General features: G+C 42.3%; 1 protein-coding gene across 1 annotated transcript in view; it reads left to right on the top strand.

Moving 5' to 3' along the window:
- The window catches only part of spon1b (spondin 1b), a 145,970-nt gene that overhangs the window by 13,433 nt on the left and 104,935 nt on the right, over positions 1-27,602 (top strand). Inside the window, exons 3-6 of the mRNA XM_017685553.2 lie at positions 10,772-10,905; positions 19,040-19,113; positions 22,249-22,365; positions 26,368-26,516. Coding sequence (XP_017541042.1) covers positions 10,772-10,905; positions 19,040-19,113; positions 22,249-22,365; positions 26,368-26,516 — 474 coding nt within the window. The remainder of the gene's footprint in view (positions 1-10,771; positions 10,906-19,039; positions 19,114-22,248; positions 22,366-26,367; positions 26,517-27,602) is intronic.

Genomic DNA, 27,602 nt, shown 5'->3' with positions numbered 1-27,602 from the left:
GATTCCCAACGGTCCCAACACTGACAAACAAAAACATGACAATGATATGAAGTTGTGAATTCTGTTAAACCACTGAGGCAGATGGATTTAATCCTGCACCACAGCGTATCGCATAACACAACAAGGGACATATTGAGCTGTAGTCTTAGGCTAGAACGTATCAACACTGTGGACAAAAAGTGTGGACTTGACTCTGAATCATTACAGGAGAAATGGTTGATATATATATATAAATATAGCAGACACGCTATACATTCAGCTGCTGGTTGTCTTACTGAACGCAGTGTGCATCAAGTACAGTGGCAGTTCTGTGAAGCACTTTTCTGAGCCACAGTTTACTCATTATTCAGTCCATAATGGGTCACAATGTAGAATCATCAGAGATTCAGTATAAAACCTTTCAGCTGTGAAGTTTCAAAAGACTCAAACAGGCACAAATTAAAATGAGCTACTCAGACCTCTGGAGGGCCCCTGTTTTTTCCACTGAACCTCCTCTGAAGTTGTTTGTAGTCAGTTTATTTACCATGCCTTGCAGAACTGTCAAAACCTGGTACAGCACTTATCCGTCTTAGAAAGCGCGCACAAATCAAGTGCCTGCGTGTCGTGCACTAACAGAAACGGATGATTGTGTCTTTGAGCCACACCAGAAAGGCTCAAAACAAGCCCCTAGACATTGTGCTGTAGGTCTGGTTCCATGCTTTTAGGGCTGAGAACTTCCTTTCAAAAGCTGAAGCATCTGCCGTTCCTTCAGGAGAAATGGGTGTTTACTTGAAGTGTGCTTGCGTGCTCGGAGAGGGGAGAGAGAGCAAGAGCGAGCGAGAGAGCGAGAGAGCGAGAGAGTGTACAGGCCACATGGCCAAGCCAGGAGCCACAATTAAAACAAACACTCTTCTCCCCTCTGCACTCCTCCTCCTCTCTCTCACTCTGCCTGTCCCCCAGCTGTTTGCCACTGACAGCCACTTAGAGCCCCGCTTTCTTCCCCAGGATGCGACTCTTGCAGCGTGGCTTGGCCCACATTGCTTCCTTTTAATCCACAGAAGTTAGTCACATTATTACTGCTGCTTTCTTATGCAGTTGATTTACATTATAAACTCATAACATTAATTACATACAGATTGCATTACATTTACATTGCTTATTGACCGTTTCAGGTAGGCCTGTGCTTGGCGACCACAGTGACAGTCCCCAGTGACAGCAGTGACTCTTTGGTACTAATTTAATCTGTTTTGTTTGTGTTTTATCTCACACTGAGTTGTGCACCAGTCCTCATGAATGCTTATATTAAAGCTTGGTAGCTTTTAAAAAAAATAGTGTACTAGAATCCGTATTGGCATTAAGGTTTGAATTATTTTTTAATACTGTAATACTTTCCTGACTTTCCAGCGAGGTGTATGGCATATGACCGTATTTGTTTAAAAAAAACAAACAAAAACAACATGCTGAGCTGCTAGAGACACATATGGATAAATAAAGAAGTAACATATGGATAAAAATGGAATTAAGTTGCTTTTTAAAACGTGTAACTGAGGATGTTTGTCGTAAGCCTTGTGGGACACAGGTCTGCAGTTCCCTACACTAAATGCTGCCTCACCACTTCTCTGCGTTTTGTTCTAGAAACAGAGAGAAATCTTGTGTTTAATGATCTTAGACATCATTGTGGAGCGAAACAATCTGACGTTTGGCAGGTGCCGCTCATTAACGGCCTTAAAAAAAAGTTTTAAAATCTATTCTATATTGAACGGGAAGCCAGTGAAGTGCTGCTAACCCGGGTAATATGTTCATTCTTTCGTGTTCCGGTAAGAACTCCATGCCGCTGCATTCCAGTAATCCAAGCAGAAAACACAAAAGCATTAGTCAACGTCTTTGCATCATGTAGGGCTACATACAGCCAGACAGGCACTGTTTTTAAGGTAAAAGAATGTTGTTTTAGTTACATTATCAGTGTGAGCTTTACAGCTGAGGTCAGTCAAGGCCAGCACCCAAGTCCTGCTCCCTTAAAATTAATATTCCCAGACGTCTCTGCTTTGTGTGCATTAGGTTCAGATCGAATTTCAGTTTGTCTTCATTCATTTTCAGGAAATTGTTGTTAATTCATCTGATAAACAGTTAACTAACTGACCAGGTACAGGTCTGAAGCTGTGTATTGTCAGTGTAGCTATAGAGGTTAACTCCTTGTTCAGCATATATAATGAAATTACGACTGGTCTGAGGACAGACCCCTGTGGTACACCACAGCAATTGTTATGCTGTGATACAAACTCATCAAGGCTAACAAAGCACTGTGTATAAAACCACATTCCCAGAATGACCAACCCAATTTCCAAGCCTGTCTAAAAGGTATATAGTGATCAACAGGACAAGGATTCATATTTTAGTTCTGTCAATATTTCATCTGAAGATGTTAGAAAGTTTCCTACATTTACCAAAGCTGTTTCTGTGATATGGTTGGACTTGAAGCCTGTATTGTTATGTAGGGGGAAAACATACCTGATTGTGTACCACTTTCTTTATGATCTGGCACATTGAAAATTCATCTGCAGTTGCTCATGATGGTCGACTAGAGCCAAACAAATGAACTTATATTTGGTTACTACCCTTTATGTGTCTTACTTAATACCTGCTTCTGTCTTCAGCTCAAGTCAGTCCAAAGAAATGGAGAGGCTTTGCGAAATTATTGCTGGAGAGTTCTGAGGATAATTATGCACTCTATCGATATTGCTATGATGTGGTAATTTTCATTGTCATCACTCAGAAATAGTGATGACGAGCTAGTTGGTGTAGTCAGTTCATTTCCTATTCCTGTTCTTTATTTCTCTGTTTTCTGATGTTTATTTTATTTTCTGCTAAAATTAGAATGGTTACAGTTTCACTGCTCATTTACTCTGACAGCAGGATTTTGTTTTTGTTTTTTATAGTAACACCTTAAAATCTTATTACATACACTCACTGACCACTTTATTAGGTACACCTTGCTAGTAAAAGGCTGGACCCCCTTTTCCCTTCAGAACTGTCTTAATTCTTCAACACTTTCAACAAGGTGCTGGAAACGTTCCTCAGAGATTCTGGTTGGTTATTTGAGTTCCTGCTGCCTTTCTATCATCTGGAACCAGTCTGCCCATTCTCCTCTGACCTCTCACACCAACAAGGCATTTTCGTCCACACAACTGACCGCTCACTGGATATTTCCTCTTTTTCGGACCGTTCTCTGTGAACCCTAGAGATGGTTGAGCGTGAAAATCCCAGCAGATCAGCAGTTTCTGAAATCCTCAGACCAGCCCGTCTGGCACCAACAACCACGCCACGTTCAAAGCCCCTTAAATCCCCTTTCTTCCCCGTTCTGATGCTCGGTCTGCACTTCAGCAAGTCGTCTTGACCACCTCTACACGCCTCAATGCAGTGAGTTGTGGCCGTGTGATTGGCTGATTAGCTATTTGTGTTAACGAGCAATTGAACCTAATAAAGTGGCCGGGGGTGTACGTAGAGGAACTTCAATCCAAACTGGCTGAGCTATTCTTAGGTTATAGAAGTGTGTAATAAAACTCTGACCCTGGCCATTAAAGGGGTTAAAGACGTGGGCCGTTTGAATTGAACTCAATTTGTAATATTCATCTTTCCTGGTTTTATGAGTAACTTTTTTGTTTAAAGCTGTGATCATTAAGCCTCAAACACTGCAAACTGCCAGGAATGAGTGTTCTAGAAGTCTCTTAAGGTCGAGAAGATGGGTCTTGTTCTTTTTCACATCTTATACGTCAAATGAAGCTTTTGACAGAATTTCTTCACTTGTGAAATAAATAAAAATGTAAGCAGATGCATTTCAAGGCCTCTGCTCCACGTGGGACCTGGGAGGATTCAAATAAACAGAAGTGACGGGAGCTGCTCTGATTCAGCTGCTGTGGGAAAGATCCTGCCCTGGGCTGCGTGTGAGCAGCAGAATGACATGGCCAAAGACGCTCTGAAGACATCTGGAGCATCTGGAGGAGTGGGATTGAGGCAGGGGGGCTAATCACTGCTGATACCCCTGGGAGTGTGTGTGCATGTGAGAAAAGAGAGAGAGAGAGAGAACGCGAGAGAGAACGCGAGAGAGAGAGAACGCGAGAGAGAGAGAGAGGAGAGAGAGAGACAGAGAGAGACAGAGAGACAGAGAGAGAGACAGAGAGAGTGTGAGAGTGTGAGAGAGTGAGAGAGAGAGAGAGAGAGAGAGAACGCGAGAGAGAGAGAGAGAGAGAGAGAGAGAGAGAGAGAGAACGCGAGAGAGAGAGAGAGAGAGAGAGAGAGAGAGAGAGAGAGAGAGAGAGAGAGAGAGAGAGAGAGAGAGAGAGAGAGAGAGAGAGAGAGAGAGAGAGGAGGCAAACTGACACTCTCTGTGAGGCCTTCTTCAGTGTCCAGTAACAGAAAGCCCTTGACACCAACACCCCCAACCCCAGTCCCACCCAGGCGTCTGACTGCATTTATTTAGCACTGAGGTTTTTGTTTTCTGCTCTCTCTTCGGTCCGTGTGAAGGAGGGAGAGAGAGTCAGTGTTGTTGTAAGGTCAGGGCACATGACAGACAGTGTGGAGGTCAGTGCAGACCACCAGCCACTACAGTTGCCTTTTGCTCCAGGACCAGTGGACCCTGCCCAGTGCCAGAGGGCTCTGGGGAGAATCGAGGAAGCCTGCACTTCCTCTCTCGGGCCATCTGGAGCAGGTTTAAGGACCATCTGCTACGCAGTACAGATGATACTGTATAGGATATGGGGTGCTGAGTAAATGCAGATACGTTTTTCTTTTTCTGCACTAAAATTCAAAGCCTACAGATTAACACCTGATGTCCCTGAGCTGATAATAAAAATGGTATGGAGGAAAATATAAAACACAAATAGCAATTTTACCACAGTTAAGGGGTGTTAGGCAGTAAAACCCACTGTGTCTTGTGTCGCTTATACAGACGGATATGAGGCTCCTGCGCTCTAAATGATTTAAGAGATTTTTTTATAGAATTACATGTTTGTGTATATTCACTTTGAGCAAAGCTATAATTTTTTATTATGAAAATTAAAATAAAATTAGCCTGATTTAAGAGTCCATGTCTTAAAAATGTCTTGCATTTCATTTCTTTTCCCTGAGGTTCACTAATAATGTTTGTGTAGTTTTATGTACAAGAAACGGCCATAATTCATTTTCAACCCCTCTTTATCCCCTGAATTTAAACAGGCTGGGTTTTTTTTGTTCATGTACCTTTAACACTAGTATATGTAAATGATCTCTGTTCTTATTTAAATAGCAAAAAAAGTAGTTTAGGCTGAAACAATACAGTGTAAGTGGGCAGAGCTGAACAGGTGGAGATAAAATAAAAGCGTTCTGAAAAAACTGAAAAGGTTATACTTGCATTTCTATGAAGAAAACATAATAGTGTTACTAAGTTATATGAACCAGTATTTGCTTGACCAAGCTTGTGTTTGGTCTGATACCTTTTCTTTGAGGTCATTTGGTTTGATGTCCAGTTTCCCCAGATCACCGGATCTGCATGTTGGTCAGTTTGAACATGAAAAAGCAAAGTGTAAAATGAAAAGTAAATCTCCAGCAGGTGGCGTCAATGTTTGTTTGTATTTGGCTTTTCATTACGATGCTTCAAGCATGTCGGCGCCAAAAACTGAATCGCAAATTGTCGCTTTGCTGTTGATTTATCCATTTTGCTTTTCCATTTTAGTTTTGTGAGATATGCAGCCTGTTGCTATGAAAAAGAAAAACGTAAACGTTGCATTTTGATTTGAAAAGCTTGGATTTTCTTTTCTCTATTAGCTTTTTCATTTTAGATGTGGTGTCATGCCTTGGACAGAGTCTCTGACTGAAACGGACTGCATTACCCAGACTCCTCTGGGAGATCACGTAACTGCTCAACTTCCTTCTGACTCGGAGTCCGAATTGGACTATATAGCCCACAATCCCAATTGGGATCGTGTGTCTTCGGACACTATTAGGCCGACCTATCAGCGCTCGCAATCACCGGATTACTAAGAAGTCTCACGAGTGTTTATGAATCACACGATTACCTCAGACAGTTTATAAGCCCGGGCTTTGTTGGGAGTCAGGGTGAGGCATTGCTGCCGGGTGAACATACTGAGTGGTTATTTCTGATTGTACTCTGCCTGTTATTCAAGCTTTGCTTGTTTTCTCTCTCTCTTCGTTTTTGCTTGCCCCTTTTGCACCGTTGCCTTGGACTTTGACTCTGTGTTTCGGAACCTTTTTGCCTGCCTTTTGACTACGTCTTCCGCCTTACCCTTTGCTTTTGTTCGCTTGGGGTTATGATCACCACTGTGATCCTGCTCGGCCTTCTGGTTTTGACCCACCCTTGCTATTTGACTACGCTCCCGCCTTGTGAAGTTTGATCCGCACGCGTCTGGATTCTGTTAACTGGTTACATGTGGCCATGAAACAAGAGAATAATGGCTAAAATGAGATTACAAAACAGCTGTTTTAAATTTATCACATATTACTTGTGCTTATGTAAAAAATAATTCCAAATGTAGGTTTTTCATTTCATTTTCAGTTTTGGCAAGATATTTGCGCAGATGTTTGGAAAGAGAAATGGCAAAAACGGGTATGAGTTTACGTTTTATTGGTTTTCATTTTAATCGCTATTTTGGCTGGATTTGTCTTGAACGCTCTGCTGACTCAATAACTGCAGAGTTCAAACCTCCTCTGGCATCAACATCAGCACAAAAACTGTGTATGAGGAGCTTCATGGCATCAGTGTCTATGGCCAAATAGCTGCATGCAAGCCTTACAGCTGCAAAGGGGACCAACTCCATATTAATGCCTATGGATTTAGAATGGGATGTCATAAAAGCTCCCGTGGGTTTAATGTGTAGGTGACCCAATACTTTTGTCCATATAGTGCATGTTTAGTGAAATCCACCTTGGGATGGTAATGCAGTGCGCTCTAACTCAGCTCTTAATGTTTAAAGTGGCAGACAAGGTAGCTGGTCAATTCAGAAGGTGGTCCTGTCAATTTTTTAATCTCTTACAAATTCATTTACATTTGAGGCACTTGGCTGACGCTCTTATCCAGAGCAACTTACAGTTTGATCATTTTACACAGGGAGGCCAAGGTGGTGTTAGGAGTCTTGCCCAAGGACTCTTATTGTTTTTAGTGCAGGGTGCTGACCCAGGCAGGGACTGAACCCCAGTCTACAGCGTAGAAGGCAGAGGTGTTACCCACTACACTAACCAACCACATTCACTGACTTAACTGTTTTTTCCTCTTGCAGTCAGTTTCAGGTAGTATTGATGGTCTAACTGTATTGTTTTTGCCAACACATGGCACAAAAGACTATTAATAACTTCAGATCTGAAGAAGGATATAGTCAATATAACACCATATTCAGAATAAGCTGACGGCATCATAACAGCATAAACATCCATCCATTTTCTAAGCCGCTTCTCCGTCAGGGTCACAGGGGGGTGCTGGAGCCTATCCCAGCAGTCATTGGGCGGAAGGCAGGATACACCCTGGACAGGTCGCCGGTCCATCGCAGGGCAGACAGACAGACACTCACACCTTTGTCCAATTGGCCTGTGTGGGAGGAAATTGGAGAACCTGGAGGAACCCCACGCAAACACAGGGAGCACATGCAGACTCCACACAGAGAGGACCCCGGTCACCCGGCTGGGGAATCGAACCCAGGCCCTCCTTGCTGTGAGGCAACAGCGCCACCCACCACGCCACCATGCCGCCCCAACATTTTGACCAAATATAGAACAGAACCGTAAACGCAAGCACGTTTGGTCAGCTTTCACACTGTGGCTGCTCTGGGATGCACCTAATAACAAAGTTAGTGTGTAGTGCTGAAAACAATTTCATCAATCATATTTCGCCCAAATAAACGAATCGGGGACCTTTCCTCAACTCTTTTTCCAACAGGGAGAAAGATAAATCATGGTCTGAGTTTGTGTACGTTTGGGCTCCGTTTCAATTGCTCCGATTAGGTTTGCTTTACCTGATATATCTGAACTGAAAACACCTGGTTAGACGTGATTGCGTCTAATGGGCAGGTATGTGGAAACACAAATCCAGTTCGACTGCCTGTCTAAATGAATCCCTGTTCGCTCACAGTTCCGTGAAGATGAGCGCAGTCCCACACGCCACTGTAAGCATCTCTTATGTAACCAGTCGATTTCTTGGAAAAATGATTTATAATCATGTCATTTATAATCACGTTAGCACACTGAAGCCTGTGCGCAGCCAAGTTGTGTATTGAGTTCAGTAATAAGTGTGATGTTAACAAATCCTGTGCCTCGAGTACCAACATTGTTTGCCGGCTAAACCAGGTTGCAGTTCCGCTTACGTTAGGCTGTCCTGCAGAACACGCCACAGTGCTTTGGGTAGTTTTGAACAATTCTAAGGGAAGTTGGGGGCGCGGAGGGGTTGATAGCATGGTGCTATAGTTTAACTGCTGTAATAACCCACACTAACAGCCCAGTAATAATTCTGCCTTGTGGTGAAGATCATTGTATGTGGAAGGTCTGTGAAGTTTCATGCGTGCTATATGGAGCATTAACAGGCAGGTGTGTTCACGGCAAACAGAACGTCACTTCCACGTCCCGGAAGCGGCACATCATTTACAAATGATGCGGATTAAAACTCCTGAAACCATTAAAAATGAATAAAAAAGTCAGGACTGTGTAATTATATATGGAAATATTTTTATTTAATAGTGTATTTATCTGGCCAAGCAAAATCATCTTAAATCCAGTGAATAAATCTAATATTTCTCCTTTTGGGATTGTTGTAAGCTTATTTGAAGATTATTTAACTTCTTTCTAGACATTTTTACTTGGTTTACTTGAGTCTTTTTATTAAGTAATAATATGTATCTCACTCTGTTGGCAGATAATTTTGCTTGTTTTAAGAAATGTGCTCAATTTATTTATCTTCTGACAGTTAAGGGATCAAGAAAATGTTCTGGATATCTGCTGTGTGGTCTGACGGATGGAAAGTAAATGTGATATATCAGAAAAGAAGAGGGGCACTAAAACAAAAAAACAAGAAATCATCAACTAAAACTGCTGAATTATGAAGCTGGGTGTTACAGTTACAGTCAACTATTTGTGTGCAGTTATTAGTCGAGACTTTTGGGAAATGTGCTCGAAAAAAAGTGTGTCTGCCAGTATAGTGAGATAAATGTACTTGATAAAATTACCTAAAACAAATGTCCAGATACACACTCACCAGCCACTTTATTAGGTACACCTTACTAGTTAAAGGTTGGACCCCTTTCACCTTCAGAACTGTCTTAATTCTTCATGTCAGACTTTTCTATCATCTGGAACCAGTCTGCCCATTCTCCTCTGACCTCTCACATCAACAAGGCATTTTCGTCCACACAACTGACCGCTCACTGGATATTTCCTCTTTCTCGGACCGTTCTCTGTGAACCCTAGAGATGGTTGTGTGTGAAAATCCCAGTAGATCAGCAGTTTCTGAAATACTCAGACCAGCCCGTCTGGCACCAACAACCACGCCACGTTCAAAGCCCCTTAAATCCCCTTTCTTCCCCGTTCTGATGCTCGGTCTGCACTTCAGCAAGTCGTCTTGACCACCTCTACAGGCCTAAATGCACTGAGTCGTGGCCGTGTGATTGGCTGATTAGCTATTTGTGTTAACGAGCAACTGAACAGTGTATCTAATAAAGTGGCCGGTGAGTGTAAGCTTAATACTCTTACAATAGGTGCACAACCATCTCCAAATAAGAAATATGAGATAGATTGACGAGATTTCAGATAATTTCACTTGAGAAGATACTGTTCTTCTCAGTGTACTGTAGTCCAGCAGGCTTTTAAATGTAACGGGGAGCGAGGAGGCGGACGCATATTCAGAGATAAGTGATGTTTATTGTGGGCAAATCCAGGGTCATAGTCAAGACGGTCCAGGGTCATAGATCCAACACAGATTGATCAGGGGACCGACGTGACAAACCAGAACCAAACAGAACAAACTACTGTACAAAAACCAGTACAAACACCACAAGGGGCAAACACAGGGCTTAAATACAACAGCGCCAACAAGGCATCACAAGACACAGGTGGGAACAATCAGGGGCGGAGTCACTAAACAAGGGGGCAGGACTACAAAACCAAAACAAAGAACACGTGTGCTAAACCAAAACACAACACGAACACATGGACAGGACTGGGAGGGGCCAGTCGTGACAGTAAACATTTGCCCCATCATAAAGAAAATTACTGAGGTGCCTCATAATCGTTTATCAATTTTCTTGTTATTGAGTGCAATAAAGTAGCTGATTTGATTGTTATCCGTTTGGAAAACGGATGTGTGTAGAACTGCTGCGAGCTCCGCAGCGCAGAAGCTGTGTGTATGAATGGTCAATGCATGCAAGCTTTAGCACTCATGCCTCAGGCCTAATACACTGCATGTAATGTCGTGTATGTTTGGATTTCTGCACAAACCAATTTAGCGTAGTCCTTGGTTTATATGGGTTCTGTGTGTCCACATAAAGTGTTTGGCCATGGAAGAAGGTACTGATTTATTCTAGCAGTGACACTGATGTGTGTAAAAGCTGTACCTGGTACACCACACACACCACCACATGGTGGTATTAAGATACACACTTTCAGTTTCAGAACGTTTTTAACCCCAAGAAAAGCAGCTCTCATTGTTTTATCCATTAAAAGTCATTAGAGTGTATGTGCATAATGTAAGCCCTGCCCCCTCCTGGTCGTTACGTTATATTTTTAATACGTTATATTTTTAATGCGCTTTTTCTGTCCACAGATCATTGATGAGGGCGACACTCAGTTCATGACGAATTGCCCTCAAGCCGTCACCGAGAGCATTCCCAGGAGACGCACCCGAATACAAGTGTTCTGGACAGCGCCCCCTACTGGCACCGGCTGTGTCATACTCAAGTTAGTGATCATTTTTCTCTCCTCTAACAGAGCAGGGATCATGACAATGGTATGGATATCTGCAGTGTGGTTTGGCGGCTGGAGAGCAAATGAGTGATGGAGTACAAAAGAAGAGGGGCGCTAAAACAATAAACAGAAGAAATCGTCAATTAATGATCTAAAACTGCTGGATTATGAAGCTGGATGTACAGTTAATGGCTATACCAGAGAAACTGAGTCAAAGATCTTCAGTCAACATTTTGTGTGCAGTTATTAGTCATAATTCCAGCCCTTAGAAGTGTAAAATGGGTTGCTTTGACCTGGGCTCCTCTCTGCGCCTCCCTGCTACACGGACAGGACTGGGTTCACTCTGCTGCCACCTCTTACAGAAATATTCACGTTAGAATTCACCACCAGAGATTTTAATATCTGCCTGATTCTGGGCTTAGTGTTTCATTCCATGAGGACTTTATTGCCTCCGTGTAGGAGCTGTGTCTGTGACTGTGTGTGGTTTTGGGTGTGACTACGAGACGTTGGGTGACTGAGATTGAGCCAGTCGTTTGTGAGGCAGCTCATACTGGGAGACAAGCGAATTTCTGACATGGGAAATCCATCCGATCGTGCAACTGCTAAATTGGAGATCGTTTGGGCAGTTAACTGGGCATCGTTTCTCTTCTCACACTGCATGGCAAACGACGGGCGATAAAGCTGGAATTCTGCCTGATCATGAAATTCACCCGGCTCTGACCAAATCGGGCTTAAAAACGGGCTAAAATTAAAGTGTATGTCTGGCATCTGAGTGGACAGTGCAGATCCTGAAGTTTGAGTAGTGCTACTCCAAATTGCTACCAGTTTTACAGCATACACAACAGCAACTTTCACTTTAGGGGGGGTGTGTGTGTGTGTGTGTGTGTGTGTGTAAAATCTTATTTGTGATAATACTTAACGTGACCGTCTCGGACTGGGAATACGTTAGAATGAGAAACAGAACCAGTTTGTTGGAAAACCTGTTACTGAAATACAACATGAATACTTTTGCTTTTATACTGAAATGAAGGTGCTGTACATTTTTCATTCATCAAGGTACAAACAATAATGTTCCCTCAGAGGTATAACAGTGGGTTTAAGGTCCAATTGAGCACCTTAAATACATTTTTACAGGTGAAAAGTATATTTGTACCTTTTCATAACCTAATATTTTAAAACAGAACAGTGAAATAAAAGCCCTGTAGACCAGACGTGGTGTGTGGAGTCACAGCTTTAAAAAATATCATTTCAATGGATTATGGTACAATTATGTTCCCTAACTAAAGGAACTGAGATGATCCCATTGAGGGAACCACCCCAGTGTCATGAGGGGTCCTGCCCCAGTTACAGTTTAGTACCTGTTGTTCTGAGAGTGCTGTGACTCCGGGATAAAAGGTGTTCTAAATACAGCACTATTTACCAAAGAGCTTAAAACTTATTACTATTTTATCACTTTTGCTATGTAATGTTAAATGATAACACTAAAGGTCTACGTTGTTTTAACAGCCCATGTTTTCCAGTGAAACACTGAAGAATGTGTAATCTTTAAGCTTTCAGTGGTGTGTTTAAAGTGTGCATTATAATGTGGACAGCTGGAGTGTCCACTCTGGAGGATCCCTGCAAACTCTTAAAAGGTCCTGATGATTCATCTGCAAACATCAAGTCCCAAGCCTTCAGACAGATGTGCACAAGATTGTGTACTGTGTGTACTTATGTTCCAAGCTCTTTTACCGACATAGCACCCAAATTTCCCCCTTGGGGATCAGTACAGCATATCCGTCCATCCGTCCGTCCATCCATCCATCCATCCATCCATCCGTCCATCATATTCTATATGTACTGTCTAATCCATAACATTGTTGTGTCTCTTTCTTTTGTTCTGAACACACATCTCTGTTTCTTTCTCACTCTCTCACACACACACACACACACACACACACACACACACACACACACACACTCTTGTGTGAGTAGTGAAAAGGCCAGGTAAATCAAGCCTTAATGAGATCTCACAGACCCCAAAAATGTAAATAGGAGGTTCAAGAGCCATTAGTCGCGCTGATTGCGGCTGAGCTGTGGAGAGGAGTAGCTTTTCTGTGAGTGCAGAATGAACAGTAAGAATGACTGAAGCACAGACAATGTCAAACATCCCCTGGACGTTTACGGTTACTAAATACCCCGTTCCTCGTTTTGGCCTTTAATTCTCTGTGTCTCATACACATCTCAACACCTTTCTCCTACCTCCGTTTTCCTTTGTGCTAGAAATGAATCCTAGGCGGCCTCAGCCAGTCACATTTCTCTCTCAGCATGACTTTGAGAAGTTAATAGGGACAGTTTGTAAACAGAAATGTAAACCAGTTTTCTCCTTATCCCCATGTGTCAAACAGATCAGGCCCACCACACAATCCTATCCGGCCCACAAAAGTGTTTTCATTTTCTATTAATATTCGCTGGTTTCACAATGCGCTGCACTACAGTTCCCAGTATGCACTGCAACGTAATGTGCCCCGACTCTCCGACCCCAACAACAGTCTATGGGACAGCGGTTAGACCCCAGTTCTACACAATTCTACACAGGCCCGCACCAGTCATATCACCAAAATGCATTTCAGCTGCAGTTTAACCATTTTACTGGTGACGTTTTTGCATATTTTGAATAAACAACGGCCACTTTGGGTTACAGCACAGCAATTAATTAGCAGTTAATTAATCAAATCAGCAAATTAACAGCAATTTATTAAAACGGAAATATAAACATTTTTTTCTTTGTCCACAGATTTGATGAGATTTTGTGATATGGCTGTTTTACTGGTTGAGTTTGACACCCTTGCCTTATCCCATACATAGTTGACCAGCCATGATGTGTTCGCTTATTTAGTTTTGCACAGGAGCTACAAGTTTATATACAGTAGTTTACATTGTGCAAAATGCATGCCTTAATCAAAGTTACTGTAAGTAGTTTCATTGCTATATGACATACTGTATGTTAATCAATAAAAATGATGGGAAATGAATGAAATTCAGGCCAGAAGGTGGCTGCTACTACTGTTTTTAGCTGATGCCTATGTGCAGTATGTGCAGTCGTGGGCTGGAGGTCAGGGAACTGGCCCTGTGACTGGAAGGTTTTCGGTTCGATCGCCAGCGCCGACAGTCCATGACTGAGGTGTCCTTGAGCAAGACACCGAACCCCCAACTGCTCCCCAGGCGCCGTGGATAGGGCTGCCCACCGCTCCGGGCAAGTGTGCTCACTGCCCCCTAGTGTGTGTATGTGGTGTTTCACTTCATGGATGGGTTAAATGCGGAGGTGGAGTTTCCCCGTTTGTGGGATTAAAAAAAGTATCACTTGATGTCTTATGCAGTGTCAGAAAGCAAACCTTGAAGCCCATAAGAGATTATTTAACAGCTTGATACAGTAAGGGTGTGAAGATTTAGACTCCCTGCTGACTGATTAGATTTTAGCTCCCATTACTTGTTCCAGTACTACGCTGCTACTACTACATACTACTAATCTCTGCCTCTGCCAGCTTATTGCTGTGCGTGACTTTCTTAGGAAGACTTTGGCACTCAGAAACATCTGCTATGTTAAGATGACACTTGGTCTTGGCATGGCCGGGTCAGGGAGGCGGGCGCACCTCGGAGCTCCGGGCTTCACGCCAGCCGAAAGGCCGTGAAATGCGACTGGCAGCGCCTGGCAGCCAACATCAAATAAAAGTCCAATTACGTTTGGGAGCCGGCCAGCACTCCTCCCTGGTGGAGCTGTCAGTAATGTATGCATATTACAGTGGCGGAGGGAGATGCAGATTGGGGTGAGTTTGGTGGAGCTGACCGTAGAAATAGTGGGTAGGTTGGACATCGCATGAAATGTGTGGCTAATGTAGCCATCAAGACATGGAAGCTTGTACCCCCACCAGTTAGCGCTGTGTAAACTGCACAGGTAAATCATTACAGAGCTGTCAAGTCATATCATCGTTGTTCGATTCTCCTCTGTGAGGCCAGCTTCCGTGCACAGTTCCTCAGCGTCGAGTGTTCCGACTGTATGAAATGCCGGTCATTTTCATTGTAGATCTGGGCTGCTTGACCCGCTCCTGGAGACCTTCCCTCCTGCAGAGTTTCACTCCAGATAACCACCTAGTAGCACCTTCAGCTTGTAAAGGTCTTTTGTTTCTCTCAATTACATTAACCTTCCTAAATCACCCATTGTGTCTACGCCTTGAAAGCACCTCATACACAACCATTTAAAAGTTTGGGATATAGACAGGAGAGCGGAATAACCAGGATGAAGAAGATTCATAATGAAATGATACCAATAAAAGTACTGTCCTTCAAAAGTTGATGAATTGGGGGGTGTGACAGGGTGTGGAAACTTATCCCAGCGAATAGGAGCTAAGAAGAGCTTTTCTCCAAAATATTAACTCTATTCTATTGAAGAGGAAAAAAAAAAAAAATCACCTGTATTAATTTTTTCCTTTTGTGTTTCTGCCAGCAGTACATCAAATTTTTGACTCTCAAAATAGTGACTTAATTTCTTGAAATTTAGTAACTCAACATTTTGACTGTCTTAGAAATGGGAAAGAGAGATAACGGTGTGTCATACTTTTGATTTAAGTCGTTATTTTGGCGTGGGTCAAAATTTCTAGGAAATGTCATTCTATCAACAAAATAAGTCAAAATATTGATTATTGAAATATCCATTATTTAGAGAAAGCAATTCACGTTTTGATAATTAAGTAAATAAGTCATTATTTTGAGATAATAAGTCAAAATGTTGAGAAAACTGAAATATTAAAATACAAAATGTTGAAATATCGTTACCAGAAACAGAACGGAAACAATCTCAATCATTTAGAATCTTTGACAGTGACAAAATAAAATCCGAATGTTGAATTCACTGATTAATCACTTTTAAAATCAGTCAGTGCAAAACTTGTGCACAGCCCAAAAGATGTAATGTGCTTTGAGGCATTTTGTGAAGTTAAATGTGATTCTGCAGAAAAGAGAAAGTGCTTTGGACCATTTGTGTGAATTCTCTGAGTATAAATTTGAGCCAGGTGTGTTAGACTCTGCTGAACACAGCAGGTGGTCAGATATCCAGGAGCAAGGTTGGGCACCATGTAGTAAAAGTCTTTTACGCCGGTCAGATTCGACCCCTGCTGTAAGACCTGATGTGCTGAATAGAACAGATTTAGCCTCGAGACACCTGATAAGCTGCTTTCTCTGCAGTGAGGGATGGAGGGATGGGGGTCTTGGGGTGGTGTCTGGCCTATGGGGTCGCAGTCACACAGTGACGGAGAAAAAAAAAAAAAAAAAACAGTAAATTAAAAAGTCTCCTTTATTAGAACGGCATTGAAATCGGTCAGAGCACATGAAACGAATGGTGGTTCATGCTGCATACTGAACATGGTGGAGTCCATAGAGGAGAAGCAGAGACCGTCAGCTGCAAACTGACTAACACATACAGCATCAGGTTAAATGGATTCATTGTAGGTTCGCTGATCACTGTCCACCTGGTTCCCATCACCACCAGTGTGAAGAAATCTGCGTCAGTACGTTTCTGTGCACTGCCCGAAAAGACGATATGAAACTGTTCCTGGGGCCCCTCTTATCAGTGGGGTGGTACCTTCAAGCGTGCATCTCAGTACCTTTGGTCAGGGAACATAACTATCATATAATAATCCATTGAAATTCTATTTAAGTTGTACTGACTCCAGACCCCGTCTCGTCTCCAGGCTTTTTAGTTTACTCTTATGATTTAGAACATTCGGCTACGAAAAGATTCACCTGGAAAAACTGATTTAAGGTCAACAACTGAACCTTAAACCCACTGCTGTACCTTTGAGGGAACATTTACATTATTTGTCCCTTGATGAACAAAGAAAGCACCTTTATTTCTAACCGTGTACACTGAGACATTCTGTTGACAAGAAGACTGAATTAAGCAGAAAATGGCAAAAAACACACACATATATACACATATACACAGTCTGGAGTGGCTCAGTGTGGACAGGTAGGTTCTGATCCATGACCTCTATGCTTTTTCTTAGATGTCTGATAAATAAGGGCCCTGCACAGACACCAACATGGCAACCAACAATGCACTTTGATTTATCTGCAATTGAAGCCACTTGAGACTCTGGTGAATACGTTCATCTGACCAGTGAATTGTTTACTCTACATGTAATCAAGGCAAAGCGATATGATACGCTTTGTTATTGTGTACAAAAGGGTTTATTATTCTTTTGCAATGCATTTTTTCTGTTATTGGTGCAACTGAAACAAGAACACAGCAACGGAAATGGAATTCAAACCGAGTTGTTCTCATATGCAGTATGTGCGTACGAGTCCATGCCTATTTTTTTCCAGCAAGACAGCCAATCACTTCAACGTGTAACGCCTCCATGGAAGGTGGTGTGTGTGCGGTACCGCCTGGAGGCCAGGGGGAGATGGACAGCTCTACCCTACTACATGTCATATCACTGACTGACAGCAGTTGCAGGCTCCGTGGGGACACCGTGCTGGGGCTGCATTAGTATTCAGGGGGAATAGTGGGGATAGTGGAGGTGTCGAGTGGGGTTGATGTGACGCTGCTCTGTCTTAGCCTCCAGGGCCTCTCTTTGAGGCAGGCTGGAGCCGGGGAGTGTCGGAGTGTTGTAGAGCCTTCTTCCATTTAAACAGGTAGTATCCAGCATTCAGGAGATGTGGAAAATGTGCTAAAATCTGACGGGAGCCAAGCAAAGTGAAAAACGCCGTGCCTTTGGTTAGTATTCCTGTTCGGCTCACACAACAATGTGAAAGCACAAGACGGAGTGAAGCCAAAGGAAGAACTGGAGGGGAAGTTTCAACCTTTCTGTATAATAAAATGGTTAAGTTGTAAATGAAGTCATTCAGAGTGGTTTGGTTTGAAATGCTCCGTTTTAGAGAAACGTACAGGCAGAACAGTTCACAGGGGGGTGATAGGAACCAGACATCCGAAGAAGAGAATGTCTCTAAAAGCTCCTTCGCATGAAATGATTATGAATATGATGCCCGATGGCTGAAGCACTGAGTGTGTTTACAGTCATTAATCTGATCATAATCAGATTTCTGCAGTTATTTGATGGTTTAAATCATTAAGTCATGGAAATAGCACTCAGATCTCTTAGATATCTTAAAGTCTTGAGAAGTGGAATAAAGAGGCTGGATTTCAGCTCGGTAATCCGGTCTCTCAGTGCTTGTGAACTCTTACTCCGATTTCTTTCGGATTTCTCAGACCGTGGTATCGGAAATAAGCGGGCATAGTTGGCGTGAGACACTTTTGGAGCAACACTGAAAGCCACAGCATGCTTGACGAAATGAAGGATTTAAATATTATTGATCTTCTAGATGATTCATGTTCATATTTTCAGGTAAAGTGGCTCAAAAGTTTAAAAAGCCATGGCATGAGTTTTGAGACTTACGTTACATTTACGGCATGACGTCTTCTGTGAGTGTATTGGCGGGTTGCTGAGCAGAAGTCTGATTACTGACCGACTCACGTAGACTCAGGGTTTTCACATTACCTGACAACTCAAGTGCATGTAAGCACGTTGATCGGATTACTGACGACACCTGATTTTCTGCTGTTATCCGATTATTAAGTGCATGTAAACACACTCATTGTTTTAAAACAGCTTTTTAAGGTTTTGGCCTAAAACATTTCTTAAAATCCATTCACACTGGAGACGCACGTTTAAGGCAAAAGTACCAAAACAGAACTTTTTATTTTATTTACTACTTTTTACAGTTATCAGCATTATATATAAAACTAATAGGTTCACTGGTCATATAGCAAATATAGTGGCTTTATTTGCCCTCATGAGCCCTGACCCCTCGTCACTTTGGTTTTAAAGGATGTTAATGTGACACACTGCTCCATCTTTGTGAAGGAAATCAGTCCAGGATTCTTTGGGCTATTAAAGTCCAATATTTCAGCACGTCAGATGAAGCTATATTGTGCTGTGCGTCTCAGAGCTGTGAAGCGTTTAGAAACGAGCTACTCCAGCTAACAGTGCGTCTGTGTACTTGATTGAGGTGTTTTGTCTCGGATGAAAGTGGACTAATCACGAAACGGAGCTGCGGATACATGAGTTTAACCTTTCTGTCTCCACCACAGGGCGAGTGTTGTACAGAGGAAGATCATTTCCTTCCAGGATGAAGGCTCCCTCACTAAGAGGCTGTGTGAGAAAGGTAATTGCAAAAATTGTTTCTCAGCTACGCGATTACAGCGTTATCATTGCGTCGTTCGTCCAATTTGCCCCGTGTAATTCGCTTTCGAAATCGTTCTGTATCCGTACTCCTTTCTTCCTTTATTTTTCCTGCTTCTACTGAGCGCACTACATTAGTAAAGAACATTAAGCTCCTTTCTCTTCCAATCTTGATCACTCCTTTATTGTGGCCGATTACGCTTCGCTTCCATTGGATGCGAATTCCTGGTCTGAGATCTTGGAGCAGAAGTGTATGCCAGTGATTGTGGAATAGGGAGCAACTTGACTGACAACGTGATGAGGAAAGATGAGCTGGCTTCAGCTTTATGCAAATGACATGCAGGCAAAAGCAACTGTCCATTATCAAAGCACAGCGGTGTGTAGGTCCGTCTGAACGACATAGATGAGAAGTTATGAACAGCTGTGTCTGGATTTGCTTTACAGTCCAAAAGAAACACAAAAGGCAAAATAAAAAAAAAAAATACAACGAGACAAAGTCTAGTTTTACTGTGAGTTTAAAGACAGTATTGATTCCCAGTTATAGCCAGTTGACAGAAGAAAACCTCTTATCTCCAGAATGGTGACTTTACAGCAGAAGGAAAAAACCTACTTTACTTTTAATGCAAGTCAATGGAACCAGACTTTTTTCCAAGTCATTTTGGGCCGTTTCTTTTAGTCCGTTCGTCACGAAATTCACAAACAATGTAAAGAGCAACAGGTATTTTCCAATCTTGTCAAAAACTGAAAAATGTCAAAAATGGAGATACGAGGTTTTCTTCCGACAGCAGCGATATACTTTGTTCATTCAGAGCATACAATCTCAAAAAAGATGGTTCTTTACTAAAGAAGATGGATCTATAGAACCATAAACACTCAAAAGACCCCTTTGCTTGACTAAGCGTTCCTCAGACCGATGGAGAATGTGCTTTAGATGGTTCTGTACATTCTGTCTCCATAGCACTGAAAAGGGTTCTTCTGTCATTACAATGTCAAGCTTGTAACAGTAGAACCCCTTCATGTAGAACCATCTATAACACATTCCTGCCTATTTTCCATCAATCTAAAGAACCATTTCATGATGCAAAACATTTTTATTTGCTTGTGGTTCTATACATTTTCTTTAAAAAAGAACCCTTGAAGAATTTTTGAGAGAACATGTAGCCTGCCACAATATTGCTGCTGTTAGGACAAAACCTCGTATCTCCATTTTTGTAATTTCAGTTTTGGACAACATTTGAGAAAAACTTTTTTGCATTGTGTGTAAATTTCTGGTTCCATTGACTAACATTGAAATTAAAGTATGTTTTTATCATTAAGTAGTTACCATTTCGGAGATACGAGGTTTTGTTCTGACAACAGCGATATACCGAAGTATACTGAGCTGTAAGTTTACAAGAGCAGCCAACAGAAAATTTAATTGACATGTATTTGAAATCGATGACTGACTGAGATCCTGCGTTGAGGACAGACGCCCCTCATGTGGCGAGGCGCCTCTCAAAGAAAGCGGAGGGAGAATTTTGTCCTGCACGCAGTGGACAAGTACCGTTAGACATTGTTACTGTGTGTGCGCATTGGGCCTGGAGCACTAAGCAGTTTTGACCAATTGTGACAAAAATTGGTAAATGATTTTATTTTGAAGAAAACCTCGTATCTCCATTTTTGACGTTTTTCGGTTTTTGACATAATTTGAAAGTCATTGTTACCCTTTACATTGTATGCAAATTTCATGGTGAACGTACTGAAAGAAATGACTCAAAATGACTTGGAAAGAACGTCTGGTTCCATTGACTTACATTAAAAGTAAAGTATGTTTTTTCCTTCTCCTGTAAAGTCACCACTTTGGAGATATGAGTTTTTTTTCCCAGACAGCAGCGATATTCACTGGCTGTAAACTTTGTCACCATCACTACTCGTATATATGCCAGTTTTCTCCCCAATTTAGACATATCCGATTCCACTCACCAGTTAAGAGACCCCCAAATCACAGGATGCCATCAGTGTTAAGAGGGCTAAAGCAAGCCCATCAGCCAACAGACCCCTGTATCAGGCTGAGTATTGTGGGGGGCATCCTACCCACCCATAGAGTGAGGCCAGTTGTGCTCTCATGGGCTCCTGACCACTGATGTCTGTAGCATCACCAGGAATCGAACTCGCGGGCTCCTGATGACCGGGTCAACGCTTAAACGGTTGTGCCACTCGGGAGCCCCCCCCCCACGTAGTGCTGTGAGAAAGCAGTCAAGGACTTGGTTCATCGACTGAGGTGCGAAGATTTGAATACTGATCATTTTTTGGGGTTTTTGTTGCGCTTCATCTCAGCGAGACAGAGAAAATACGCAGGCTAACAAGTGAGCGAATTTATCTTTTAATAACACTGCAGCATATCGTCGCTGTCCAATGAAAAACACGTATCTCCGTTTTCAGCGATTCACTTTTCTGTGCCGTTTGAGCTCAGCACCCGTCTTTTACAGCGTGTGAAAATTTCATGATGATTGGACCAATAGAAATGCTCAAAAATTGCCTAGAATAAAACCTTTTTCCATTAACTTGCGTTGAAAATAAAGAATGTTTTTGCCCTCTCTTGTAGGTCAAGTCGCTATTTTGGAGATGCTTGTTTTTCGTTGGACAGCAACACTGACAAATCCTTCGTATTTCCGAGGAAACGTTTATATTATATGATACTTTTCTACCATGAATCATGAGTACGTTAGTAAGTGTTGTTAAGCACTTGACTAAAAGCAGAGACAGGGCAGCTGGTTCTGACACCGCCTTTGCACTTACTACTGTCTCTAGCTGACGGTAGGTAGATCCAGAAACGATAGCAAGACATTGTCGGCGCATTGTCCACTGATGATGTCCATCTGCATCCAAGGTTATACCAGTTAGCTCAGTAGCGCAATTGTAGACAACTTATTTTGCTCATCCAACACAAACCTACTACTTTCCCTTCACTAATTCATAATAATAAAGCATGTTTTGAGAATTTAGCCTGGATTCAGCTGGAATTCGGCTTGTTTGCATTCATGCGTGTGTATGTGTGTTTATGCTGGCACAGCATGTGTGTGTGTGTTAGTGTGATGTGAGACTTTACACACACTAATCCTGTGTGCTTGTGTTCCAGACCCTCTCAGAGCTACAGAGAAGCCCCTGCAGGACTGCTGCGCATGTGGAACAGCCAAGTACAGGGTCACCTTCTACGGGAACTGGTCAGAGAAAGTGCATCCCAAAGACTACCCCAGTGAGTGACAGCTGAGAGTGAGCTTTACATTATGTCGCTGTAGATTTGGTGGTCATTCCTTTAAAGTCTTCATTCACGGGGTGTTAGAAAATCACTGATGTACTAGAAATTAGGAGGGGGTGGATTCTTAGATGTATCGTGACGTGTAGATGATTCTGAATTGATTCACAAAAAGGTCAAAAATCAATTTCCTAAATTTTTGTTTACAAATGTTGACGGAACCCAAAAGGCGGAACTTTCCGGAAGTGCGGAAGTGCAGTGCCCAGACAGTCTGTGGTGGCACGTAACCAGAACTCAACTGAATAAGCAAGAAATCCAGCACCATCTACATTAAAAGGCTAGGTTAGTTCAGGAGTCGACAACTCAAATGTTAAGAGCCTTTTGTCCTTTCAACGAAACTCAAACCACCTTGGGAGCCACAGCATTTAATGTCCAGCATGTCTCAGTGTGTCTCAATCTGTAAAAGTCCAATATAAACGAAAACGCAGACTTCGCTCTGCGTTAAGCTTCAGCTATAGCCGCTTTCTTTCCATCTCCACCAGGACACTTTTCCTCAGAAGTAGAACAGTTCTTTGTTAAATGTCTCTCAACGTTCGGCTGTTTCACGAGGCTGAAGTCGCTTCTTATTCGCCAGCTTCTTGTTCAAATTTTCCCAGTCCACCTTGAATTCTGACTGAGGCACTGAATGTAAATGCGGCACCATTAAAGGGAAGGGAAAATTCTAAAGAGAAGCGACTTCATCTTCACAGCTTTAGTGTTTGACACTCTCTCATTGCAGGTTTAACGTTCCAGGAAACCAACCGCAGTGCTCATAAATGTGAAGTCCATCCGTCTCCAAATAGTCGTGTTAAATCTCTTGGCATCGCTGTGTGACCCGCAGTCTGCACGCCAGTTCTCAGTCGTTAATCCAAGGCTTTTGCGCTATTTTGTACACGTCCCGATATTTTACTGACAGCAGCCCTCCCCTCCATAATTTAGTAGGGGCAATCGTGGGCTGGAGGTTAGGGAACTGGCCCGATGACCGGAAGATTGCTGGTTTGATCCCCAGCGCCGACAGTCCATGACTGAGGTGTCCTTGAGCAAGACGCCTAACCCCCAGCTGCTCCCTGGGTGCCGTGGATAGGGCTGCCCACCGCTCCGGTCAAGCGTGCTCACTGTCCCCAAGTGTGAGTGTGGCGTTTCACTTCACGGATGGGTTAAATGCGGAGGTGAAATTTTCCCGTTTGTGGGATTAAAAAAAAAAAAAGTATAACTTGATTTTAAAATGTTCATCTTCAACAGTTTGAACTTCATGTTGATCAAGGTGTGTCTTCCTTGATATGAAGAGCAGGTTTTGCCTAAATATTGATTTTTTCCAAACTAATATTTAAGGCTCTTTTGGCTCAAAGGTAGTTTAAAGTTTATATGGATCATTCCTTTAGAACCTTTAACTGACTTTTAACTCACCGTATACCTTAATTAACAACAACAACAACAACAACAACAACAACAACAACAACAACAACAACAACAACAAGCACATGACTAGCAAATGGCTGTACATAAACGGGCATAAAATCATCAAAAAATATTAAACACAAAGTTACTTAATTGCAGAAAATGTGTTTCAATAGTGACAATTTTTAAAATGTTCCAAACTGATTTTCAGACTTTAGGACACATTTAGTTTAAAAACAGTGGGATCTAACTGGCCATGAGGGACAGGGATGCAGTCTCCCTTCCTGCTCCAAAATGCAGGGGTGTGGCTAAAATAAGGCTCCGCCTATAGAAAAAAAAAGTAGAAAAGTTTTTCATTTAAAAATGAAAATCATGATAGATCTAAATCTTTCATCTTCAATTTAAAAGGATTGAAAAAAGGTCTTTAAAATACAAGCAGATTAAGTATCATTTTCAAAAATGTAAGTTTAGGGGTGATGGTTTGTGGATTGGACACCTTCCAAGCCAAATTACCCTTTAAATAAATGATATTTAGCTGTGCGTTCCAACAGATCATAAGAGAACCCCCGCCAGTGTCTAAGCTCTGAATACTCCATTCTAAAATATGAATTTTTTATGCTGCGTGGCTGCAGTTTGAATAAATTCAGTAGAACTGAATTAAGAACCATTTGTCACTGTTTGCACACTGAAATTAAACCTCTGCATTTAACCCATCCGTGCAGTGAAACACCCACATACATGCACACTAGGGGGCAGTGAGCACACTCAGAGCGGTGGGCAGCCCTATCCATGGCAATTGGCGGTTAGGTGTCTTGCTCAAGGGCTCTTCAGTCATGGACCGTCAGCCGAGGGGATCGAACCAGCGACCTTCCGGGCGCAGGGCTGGTTCCCTAACCTCCAGCCCACGACTGCCCCCATCTAGAGCACTTCATATAGGTTTATGTCAGTCCTGAAGGAGTTCCATAGGTGCCATATGCCCTTATAAATGCTGCAGTGTTAGTGAACGTTTTGAGAAGTTCGGCGTGGCTGAGTGGAAGGGCTTACTTTATAGCCCCACAGTGCTGAAGGAAGACGGATGTATAATTAAATTATTTGACTGCATCATCACATAAGCAGCAGTGTGACACCTCCTGTGTTTATGTGGAACAGAAAGATCTCTCTCTCTCTCTCTCTCTGAGACAGGCTTCATTACTCATGTGCGTGTCTGAAAGCATACAGTCAGTTATTTACTGAGGACAGGACAGCGGCAGGAGCCCTAATCATTTACCAAACAGGAGCGAGCGGAGAGATCCTGCCAGCGAGCACAGGGCAGCCGCTGCGAGGCCACCTACCAGGCTTTCGGAAGTAGACGGTGCAGAATCCTCTTTCATGGGGCTGGAGAGACAGAGGAAATAAACACGCAGAGCTTGTTAGACTGCTGGTTATATGTTTGGCTCGTACTGCTCAACAAACACTTGATTGTCTTTGATAAACCCAAATGGAGTTCATAGGAGTTGGGGGTGTCAAGCTAATTGCGGCTGTTGGTTTTTATTTTTGCACCATTTAAAAAAAAAAAAGCTCATGCTGCTCTTTGTGATGTGTGATTATTAGGCCTCTAACATGCAGGGACGTGGACGCAAATGACAGCACTCAGTAGAGGAGCATGAGCTGCTTTACCTCCTTCTCTTGGAAGGGAAATGCAATAATTAATCATATTTTTACGCCGTCTTTGCGTGAGACTCAACTGCTCGTCTGCTGTGGCGGTTGAGAAACCATGCATGGTGGTACAAGACCTCTTGGCCAGGCTTGGCTGTTTTAGCGTCACTTGCTGTAATTGCAGCATTATGAAAAGCCTCATGACACATTTTTGAACGCAACTACGCGTGAAGCCCTGTCTGCAGAGCTCGAAGCATCTGCGTTCACATCCCTGCATGAAGTGTTTCAGGCCTTAGTCTTATAGTGGTTGGTTAGTGTAGTGGGTAACACCTTCGCCTTCTACGCTGTAGACTGGGGTTCAATCCCCCCACCTGGGCAAACACCCTACACTACACCAATAAGAGTCCTTGGGCAAGACTCCTAACACCACCTTGGCCTCCCTGTGTAAAACGATCAAATTGTAAGTCGCTCTGGATAAGAGAGTCAGCCAAATACCGTAAACGTATTATTATTATTAATTAAGGAACTAAAAAAGGTGTCAGATTCATGACGTTTTCTTAAAACACAGAATAGTTCGCACCTTTGTGCTCTTTGTGTGTAGATTATTCTTACCTAAGGAAAAAATCCCTACTAAGAAAACGCTGCTCAACCTCAGAATCTTCATGACCACTAAATTTCTTCTTGTGAATGAGGCCCAAAGTTTTGTTTTCATGTTGCGAGTCTGGTTAATAGACAGCACTAGAAAGGTTTGTGTGTTTGTGCTCATTTTGTCCACACAGTGTGAGCTTCAGATTAAAAACATCTGCCAAAAGAACGTTTTCTTCCTTCTCTTAAAAGCTTCGAGATACGTGGCTGTCTTATGGCAGGGTCGAAGTGAAGCCTGCTGCGGAGTTTATTAACCAGGCTCTACCGCTGTGCTTTTTCCTAAAGGGCGTGCCAATCACTGGTCAGCTCTGATCGGAGCCTCTCACTCCAGAAACTACGTGCTGTGGGAATACGGGGGATATGCCAGCGAAGGAGTCCGCCAAGTGGCAGAGCTCGGATCTCCTGTCAAGATGGAGGAAGAGATACGCCAAAAGGTAGGCCTTGAATTTCCCAGCGTGTGACATTTGTAGCCGAGCGGAGAAGAGATGCGTCACAGAAGGATGTGTTAAAGGGCAGGGCGCTCACTGTTTTACTAACGAGGCCCGGATTCAACATCAGTGAGAGCGAATGTTCCATCCACAGGCCTCCCATTAACCCATGAACTCTATCATTCAGTAAGTACTGTGAATTATTTGATGACTACTATGAAATGAATATAAGCTACGCAAGAGTTCAAAAGTTTGGAATCACTTGCTATATTAATACCTTTTTTAAATACAATAATGACTTATACTATGTGGATTTAAATACAGCACTGTCCAAGAAGTATTTTAAATAATATTAAATAATTTGTAAAAATTGTAATATTAATATTAAGCTTAATATATTTCAGCAACTCAGTGAATTTACTTTATTTTGCATTCATTTTCTCTTATTCCCTGCATGTGAGTGTCTGTCTGATACTGTGCACTGTGAGCTCCTGTAACCAAAACCAACCTCCTCGTATGGGAAGCATACCTGGCCAATAAAGCTCGGTTCTGATTCTGAATGGAGAAGTTATTAAATAGTAAACCGATCCCGTCGGACCAAAACCTAGCATCTCCATTTTTCAGTTTTGGACATCATTTGCAGATCGGACCTGTTGTCCTTTACATTGTGTGTCAATTTCTTGAAGAATGGACCAAAAGTATTTGGAAAAATGTCCGGTTCCATCGACTTACATTAAGAGTAACGTATGTTTTTCCATCTCCTGTAAAGTTACGATTTTGAAGATACCAGGTTTTGTTCCGACAGCAGCGAAATAGTATACAAGAATAAATAATATACTATAATAATATTATGATCTGTCTATTTTTTTATCCATCTGTTTGTCGTTTGATCTCCACTTTTGAAGTATGGGGAATTCAAACAAGTTAAATTTGTTACAGCTTTAATTTTCAAATGTTCTACAGCTTATTTTAGAATCATCCACTTCTCCACTCGTCAAATCTGACACTTCCTAATTTTATTTACATCTTCCTAGTTTTAATTAAGCAAGAAGTAGAAAGAGTCAATTTTATAAGCTTGTCTGCAAACTCGTG

This window comes from Pygocentrus nattereri, chromosome 8 (assembly GCF_015220715.1).
Source record: "Pygocentrus nattereri isolate fPygNat1 chromosome 8, fPygNat1.pri, whole genome shotgun sequence".
In the NCBI taxonomy this organism is placed as follows: Eukaryota; Metazoa; Chordata; class Actinopteri; order Characiformes; family Serrasalmidae; genus Pygocentrus; species Pygocentrus nattereri.
Note: the sequence above shows the minus strand (reverse complement) of the source record. Positions and strands in the feature narration are given on the sequence as shown.